We start from the raw sequence: 8,754 nt of genomic DNA, 5'->3' as shown, positions 1-8,754 counted from the left end.
TTTTAACATTAGCCTGTAGAACTCTTGATAACAACTTTTTTGACAACTTAATGGTTTTGTACTGTTTAAGTATACTATAATTTAGATAATCATTCTTCAAAACTGGTGTATGTTTGGGTTATTCCTAGCTTTTTTGCTATTCTGCACAATACAGCCATGAGGATTCTCAAACATACGGCTCTGTACACATTGTGATAAATTCTTAGATGTGGAAAAACTTGTGTCCTTGGCTATACTCTTATACTGCCTCCCTATGGCAGAAAAGAATGTTAGTGGATATAGGAGATGTGGTTCACCACAGAAGAGGTAAATCAGCCAATCCTCCCAGGTACATTAAACGGGTCAAAACTTCTTGGCAATTTTCACTATGGCTTCTCTGTTGTGACCGGAAGCTGGGATGGACAGAGGTATCACTGTGCCTCACTTAACTAGTTTTGGGGCACCTGATCTGGGGCAGCCTTAATATCTTGTGTTTGGTTTTCTTACTAAGCAGCTGGGATTTCTGTCCTTTTACAGTTTTTCTCTGACGCTAATTGATGCCCTCGACACTTTGCTGGTAAGTGTCTTGATGATTCCTTTTCCTCATCACCATTGTGTAATCAAGATCCTTCCTCTTTTGGCAGCTTGACTGTGGGTGAAAAACAAATTCTTCGCCTAGTCCTTTTATTTTCATCTCAGGATTCTGAACCATGAGTTTCTGGTTGCCCAGCCAGACAGAGGAAAAGGATGAGTAAATTCCAAATGTACTCAGGATCATTTACTCAGCAGACATTTATAGAGGACCTGTTATGAACACAGCACTGTGATAGGCCTGTATAACTTGTGGGCAATACAGAGACTTTGAGACCCTCCTTGTTTCAGAGGCTTATATTCTTTATTTTATTTTTAAACTTTATTTATTTATTCATGACACACACACACACACACACACACACAGACATAGGCAAAGGGAGAAGCAGACTCCATGCAGAGCCCGATGTGGGACTCGATCCCAGGACCCTGGGATCACACTCTGGGCTGAAGAGGCACTAAAGTTCTGAGCCACCCCGGCATCCCAGAGGCTTACATTCTAATTGGATATGTTCAGTGAAAAAAAAAATAGTAGCAGTAATTAGTTAGTATGTTATGTGGAGGCTTGTGATAAGCACTTTATAAATGTAATCTAGTTTAATCCTTCCAACAATTCCATGAAGTATGTTCCTTTACTCCTTAGCATGGGGAAATCTGATGCTTAGAAAGGTAAAATGGGTTGGCCGGGATCCACAGCTATGAAATGGCAGGGCTAAGACTTGAGCTTAATTCTGTATGACTCCAAGTCTTAACTCTCCTCCTTAAAAAGGTCACAAGAGAGAATTTAACAACTTTCTTCCTACTTTACTCTTTCTGGTTGTTTGTCACCCCTTCTCACTTTTATATATTAACAGCACTTACATGATTGTGATCACCTTGTAGATACAGTTTTGCTTTTTCTAAAAATGTTAATTTGTATGTACTTGTCCATCAGATATTTATTAAGGGCCCCCTGTATGCCAAGCACAGCGCTCAGCCCTGGAGTTATAGTGACAAGTTAAAATAGACATGGTCCCTGCTTTCCTGGAGTCTATGACTTTAGTGAGGGAGACAAAGAATCAATGAATAACCCTTAAGGACATATAATTACAAACTGAGGTGAGTGCTCCAAGGGAAGGGAACGTGGTTCTGTAAGTGGACATATAACAAAAGAAGCGGACCTAGACTGAGGAGGTCAGGGAAGACTTCCCTAAGGCTGTGAAATGACACTTCAAGTTGAGATCCGAAGGAGAAGCCAGTGTCGACTAGGGAAGTGGGAGAGGACAGAGGGTTCCAGGCAGAGAGAACAGCCGGCCTGCACGAGGGCCTCCTGGCAGGAGAGGCATGCCGTGCTGGGACTTCAGCAATAAGGCTGACACAGTGAATTGCAGACGCAGTGAATTGAAGGAGGGCCAATGTGTCTGGGATATGGAGAAGGAAATGCAGGAAGCAAAGTGGAGCTGGGGGCTTTGTGGGGTGCCAGATGATGGAAGCCCTTGTTCACTATGTTAAGGGTTTTGATTTCTAATTTGAGAGCAATGGAAAGCCTGAAACATTTTAAGTAGAGGGCAGGAAATGCAGAGATTTCTGTGTTGAGAAGATCACTAAGTGCAGCATGGAGAGATTTGTGTAATCATTCAGTGAGCATTCAGTTGAGTAATCGCTTCATAGACTGTGCTTGGCACCCTGGGGGAAGGCAGGAATGAGTGATGCTCCTTCCCAGGCAAAGATTCTCTGAACATAGCAAGCAATTGATGCCCTAAGAGTTGTGGGGGTAAAATTACTGGAGTCTTTTAAAGGATGAAGAGATTCATCTTAGCTGGAGGGACCAAAGGGTTCCTTCCTAGAGAAGTGACATTCGGACAACCAAAGCCAGGTTGGATTTGGAATGGGAAGACATAGGATGGAGGGCTTTCTGGGAGAGGGAGCAACATCTCTGAAGGCAAGAAATTGGAGAATCATGGTACAGTTTTCCTAAAGTAGATGAGGATAGCTTAGATGAAGATGAACAGTGAGAAACATGGTCAGAAAGGTAGGTTGAGGGGCATCTGAGTGGCTCTGTTGGTTCAGCACCTGCCTTCAGCTCAGGTCATGATCCCAGGGTCCTGGGATCTAGCCCTGTGTCAGGCTCCCTGCTCAGTAGGGAGTCTACTTCTTTCTCTCCCTCTGTCCCTCCCCCTGCTTGTGCTTTCTCTCTCTCTCTCTCTCTCATAAATAAATAAATAAATAAATAAATAAATAAATAAATAAATAAATAAATAAAATCTTTAACAAAGGAGAAAAAAGAAAAGTAGATTGAGTCCAAATCACTGAGTGGCTTGACTGCTGAGATAGTCAGGATTGTTTTGGATCCAAGTACCAGAGACCCAGTTCAAACTGATAGAGACAAGAAGGGAATTTACTGAGTCAAATAACTAAAAAGTCCAGGTAAGGGCTGGCCTCAGACTCAGCTGGATCCAGGCATACCAACAATGTCTTCAGGAATTTCTGTCTCTTATCTCTGCCTTCTTTGTTGGCTGTGTTCTCGGGCTCTCCTTATGTTGGCAGAGTAGCCAACTGTAGCTCCAGATTTACTTACCACTCAGTAACCTGTGTATGTGGGTAGAATCAGCCCTTTTGCATTAATTCCAGGAACTAAGTCTCATTGATCTGTCTTGGGTCGCACACTTATTCCTGAACCAGTCACTGGCCGAGGAATATAGTACAGTGGTCCAGATCAATTGCCTATTCTTGCAGCTGAGGGGGTAGGATCAGCCTCTGCCAAATTGCAGGAGCGACTGTGGAAGAAGAGTGATTCCTCAAGGGAGAATTAGGGTACTATATCAGAGTAAAAGGTGTCAGAATCGCATTTGGCTGATGGTTTAAATGAAAAGAGTTTAGTTTCCTCAAGTGAAAGCAAGTCTAGAGGTAATTTATAGTGTGGGGTTGGCTGTTCAACTGTGCCATCAGAGACCCGAGCTCTTTGTATGTTTCCGTTTTACCATCAGTAGAGTATTGGCTTTCATTTTCATGCTTAATACCTCAAGCTCTAAAATGGCTGCCACAGCTCCAGAAATCAAGTTTGCTTTCAAGGTAGAAAGAAGAGTAAACACCATGCCAGCAGTGTCTGTCCTTTTTTATTAGGAAAATAGAAGCTTTCCCAGAAGTGCCCCCACTAGACTTATCAAGGCTTAGCATTGGCTAGTAACACAGTCACCTCTAGCAGCAAAGAAGGCTGAGAAAGCAAGTATCCGGATTTCTAGCCTCTACAGTGGTAGGCTACCAGGGTAAAGGAGATTGGAAATCAGTGTTGGGCCAACCAACCTGCAGTGTTTTCCACAAGGATGAATGTGATCAGAGAAATTTAAAAACAACAGATACTACTGCATGTTGAGCTAGGATTTCTTCATGTGGTCTGCAGTCTATATTGTTTCCATTAAATAGGTACATAGTGACTCTTGAAGTGGTACCTAAGAATTTAACCAATCTCTTGGTATAGGGTTTCCGTGATTTCTAGATCTTAGTGTTTCCTTCTCCTGTCACCAGTTCTAGGACAGAAACTGTAGGTCTTAAGTTGATTAAGTGAGGGCCACACCAGTATAGGATCTCAGACTTGGTCCAACATCTTTGGTGCCTTCAAGCCTGAGAAAACCTCACTGTCAACTCTCTCTTCCCTTCCAGATTTTGGGGAATGTCTCAGAATTCCAAAGAGTGGTTGAAGTGCTCCAGGACAATGTAGACTTTGATATTGATGTGAATGCCTCTGTGTTTGAAACCAACATCCGAGGTAAGTGCCTTTGGAAGAAGAGAGAGTGTAGAGTTTTGCCTCTTTGTAAATGAAGAGGTGGTAAGTAGGATCTCAAGGGTTGACCCAGCCAGGGCACTTGACCCAAACTGGTGACTGACAGAGATCTTCTTCCCCCCTGGACAGTGGGGTGTAGAGGTCTCAGGATCCCCCATCAGTTTTGTACATTGAGCAGGGGACAGAGAATAGACTAGAAAGAGATTTACCAAAGAGACTCCCATATTTAACATATATTGGTGCGAGGCTTATAGCCATTAAAACAAGAAGGATGTAACCCTTGCCTTCTTGGAACTTATTGTTTAAGAAGTGCTATCCAGGGGATCCCTGGGTGGCTCAATGGTTGAGCGCCTGCCTTCCGCCCAGGGCGTGATCCTGGAGTCCCAGGATCGAGTCCCACATTGGGCTCCCTGCATGGAGCCTGCTTCTCCCTCTGCCTGTGTCTCTGCCTCTCTCTCTCTCTCTCTGTGTCTCTCATGAATAAATAAATAAAATCTAAAAAAAACTTAAAAAAAAAAAAAAAAGGAAGTGCTATCCAACAGAACTTTCTATGATGCTGAAAATATTTTGTATTCATGTTGTCCAGTGTTGTATCTACTAGCCACAGATGGCTATTGGACGTTTAAAATGTGTATACTGCAACTAAAGAACTGAATTAAAAAATATATATTTCATTTATTTATTCACAAGAGGCACAGAGAGAAAAGCAGAGACATAGGCAGAAGGAGAAGCAGGCTCCCTGCGGGGAGCCTAATGTGGGACTTGATCCTAGCACCCCAGGATCATGCCCTGAGCTGAAGGCACTCAACCACTGAGCCACCCAGGCATCCCAAGAACTGAATTTTTAATTTCATTTAATCTTAATGAATTTAAATTTAAATAGTGACAAGTAGGGGCTCCTGTGTTAAGCAGTCAGTTAAGCATCTGGCTCAGGTCATATTCTCAAGGTCATGAGATTGAGCCCTACATCATGCTTTGCACTCAGCAGGGAGTCTACTTAAGGCTCACCCTCTTCCCCTCCCCCACTCTTAAAATAAATAAATCTTTTACAAAAAGAAATAGTGACATGTGGTTCATAATTAGTACATTACACAGTGCAAGTCTCAGGCATTATTTTCCAAAGCTGGCTGTCCATCAGAACCACTTGTGACCTTTTAAAAAGTTGAAATGTCTAGGTTCCACTCTAAACCTAATGAGTTGGGATTTCTGGGTTGGGTCCTAGCATCAATATTTTTAGCAGGTTTCCAGTGACTCTTATGAAGCTAGTACAACCCTTATTTTCAGTGAACCCTGAGACCACCAGTGGCTTAACAAACTGTCACTTCTGGAGGCCAAGTTCTATTTTTCTCCTTTATTCTGCATGTGTTTTGCAATGAAACTTGTATTGCAGATATGTGATAACATTTTTACAAAGATTAGGGAGCAGAAGGACAGCATGATATAAAATCCTGGTTTTAGGATCAGACCGGAGTTTGAGGCTTTGCTCAGTGCTGTGTTTCACAGCTTCTGAGCCCAGTTTATCATCTGTGGGTTAAGATTCCCTTACACCTTTGTTGCTGATATGAATAAAATTATACCAGCTTTCTTTTGGTTGGCATTTGACCAGGATCTTTTTCTACTCTTCTGCTTCCAATCTTTCTGTATTTTTATGATCAGATAAATCTTTTGTAAATTGCATATTATATTTGTCTATCCATTCTGACAATCTTTTAACTGAAGTATTTAATCCATTTACATTTATTATAATTAGGTATTTGCATTCATTTCTGTGGTATTGTTTTGTGCTATTTGTCCCATCTTCTCTGTGTTCTTTTTCACTCTCCATTTTTGGTACCTTCTTCAGATTGATTTTTTTAATTCCATTTTTCTTTGATTAATGTAGAAATTATGCTCAGTATCTATCTTTTTAAGTAGTTTTCCTGGAAAAATTGACAAACATAACAAAGTTTAGAGTTAATGAAAATCTTTATTGTCCTGAATAATACCAAATCTGGTTCTGAGGATATACTGACCTGTATGCTATAGTTATGTATTTTAGTTTTTTGTTTTAAGCCCTTCATACATTATTGCTTTCTATATACAGTTGAGGTTTTGGATTTACTCATGTATTTGCCACTTCTTTGACCATCTTTCCTTCCTGTGTCTCAGACTTTACATCTATGATCCCTTTCCTTCTACCTGAAGTACTTTCTTTAGAATGTCCTCTAGTGCAGGTGTGCTCTTGGCAGATTTTCTCAGCATTTGTTTGTATGAAATGTCTTTATCTCACTGTCTTTTTGGGGTCTGTATGATTCTAAGTTGATGGGATTTTCTCTTAGCACACCAAAGAAATCTTTCCATTGTCTTCTCATTTTGTTGTCATTTTTAAGAAGTAATCTGTCAATCTAACTGTTACTATCTTGCAGATGACCAGTTTTTTTCCTCTTTTTTAAAATTTAAATTCAATTTACCAACATATAGTCTAATACCCAGTGCTCATCCCATCAAGTGGCCTCCTTAGTGTTTATCACCCAGTTACCCCAACCCGCCATCCACCTCCCCTTCCACAACCCTTTGTTTCCCACAGTTAGGAGTCTTTCATTTTTTGTCTCCCTCTCAAATTTTTCCCACTCAGTTCTCCTCCTTTCCCTTATAATACCTTTCACTAATTCTTATATTCCATGTATGAATGAAACCACATGATGATTGTCCTACTCCAATTGACTTATTTCACTTAGCATAATACCCTCCAGTTCCATCCATGTCAAAGCAAATAGTGGGTATTCATCTTTTCTGATGGCTGAGTAATATTCCATTGTATATATATACCACATCTTCTTTATCCATTCATTTGTTGAAGGACATCTTGGCTCCTTCCACAGTTTGACTATTTTGGACATTGCCACCACAAATGTTGGGGTGCAGGTGTCCCGGCGTTTCACTACATCGGTATCTTTGGGGTAAATATCCAGTAGTGCAATTTTTTTTTTTTTTTTTTTTTTTTTAATTTTTATTTATTTATGATAGTCACAGAGAGAGAGAGAGAGGCGCAGAGACACAGGCAGAGGGAGAAGCAGGCTCCATGCACCGGGAGCCCGATGCGGGATCCGATCCCGGGTCTCCAGGATCGCGCCCTGGGCCAAAGGCAGGCGCCAAACCGCTGCGCCACCCAGGGATCCTCCAGTAGTGCAATTGCTGGGTCATAGGGTAGCTCTATTTTTAACTTCTTGAGGAACCTCCACACTGTTTTCCAGAGTGGCTATACCAGTTCACATTTCTACCAACCGTGCAAGAGGGTTCCCCTTACTCCACATCATCTCCAACATTTGTTGTTTCCTGTCTTGTTAATTTTAGCCATTCTCACTGGTGTGAGTTGGTATCTCATTGCGGTTTTAATCTGTATTTCCCTGATGGCAAGTGATGTGGAGCATTTTTTTATGTACTTGTTGGCTATGTATATGTCTTCTTTGGAGAAATGTCTGTTTATGTCTTTTGCCCATTTCGTGACTGGATTGTTTGTTTCTTGGGTGTTGAGTTTGATAAGTTCTTTATAGATCTTGGATACTAGCTCTTTATCTGATATGTCATTTGCAAATATCTTCTCCCATTCTGTAGGTTGTCTTTTAGTTTTGTTGACTGTTTATTGTTTTTGGTTTTTGTTTTTGTTTGCTGTGCAGAAGCTTTTTATCTTGATTAAGTCCCAATAGTTCATTTTTGTTTTTGTTTCCTTGCCTTCGTAGATGTATCTTGCAAGAAGTTGGTGTGGCCAAGTTCAAAAAGGGTGCTGCCTGTGTTCTCCTCTAGGATTTTGATGGAATCTTGTCTCACATTTAGATCTTTCAACCATTTTGAGTTATCTTTATGTGTAGTGTAAGAGAATGATCCAGTTTCATTCTTTTGCATGTGGCTTCCCAATTTTCCCAACACCATTTATTAAAGAGACTGTCCTTTTTCCAGTGGATATTCTTTCCTTCTTTGTTGAATATTAGTTGACCATAGAGTTGAGGGTCCATTTCTGGGTTCTCTATTCTGTTCCATTGATCTATGTGTCTGTTTTTGTGCCACAACCATACTGTTTTGATCACAGCTTTGTAATACAGCTTGAAATCAGGCATTATAATGCCCCCAGCATTGGTTTTCGTTTTCAATATTCTTCTGGCTATTCGGGGTCTTTTCTGATTCCATACATATTTTAAGATTATTTGTTTCAACTCTGTGAAGAAAGTCCATGGTATTTTGATAGGGATTTAATTGAACATGTAAATTTCCCTGGATAGCATAGACATTTTCACAATATTTATTCTTCCAATCCATGAGCATGGAATGCTTGCTGCCCCCTCCTTTTAAAATCTTTTCGTTATGGAAGTTTTCAAAAATATATAAAAATAGAGAAAATAATATAATAAACTAGATATACTCATCACCCAGTTTCAACAATCATTATT

General features: G+C 40.6%; 1 protein-coding gene across 1 annotated transcript in view; it reads left to right on the top strand.

Annotated features, from left to right (window-relative positions):
- EDEM2 (ER degradation enhancing alpha-mannosidase like protein 2) overlaps nucleotides 1–8,754 on the top strand; it is a 28,982-nt gene that overhangs the window by 1,818 nt on the left and 18,410 nt on the right. Inside the window, exons 3-4 of the mRNA XM_072800714.1 lie at nucleotides 517–556; nucleotides 4,210–4,315. Coding sequence (XP_072656815.1) covers nucleotides 517–556; nucleotides 4,210–4,315 — 146 coding nt within the window. The remainder of the gene's footprint in view (nucleotides 1–516; nucleotides 557–4,209; nucleotides 4,316–8,754) is intronic.

This window comes from Canis lupus, chromosome 26, assembly GCF_048164855.1.
Source record: "Canis lupus baileyi chromosome 26, mCanLup2.hap1, whole genome shotgun sequence".
Classification (NCBI taxonomy): Eukaryota; Metazoa; Chordata; class Mammalia; order Carnivora; family Canidae; genus Canis; species Canis lupus.
This window is presented reverse-complemented; position numbering and strand designations above follow the sequence as displayed.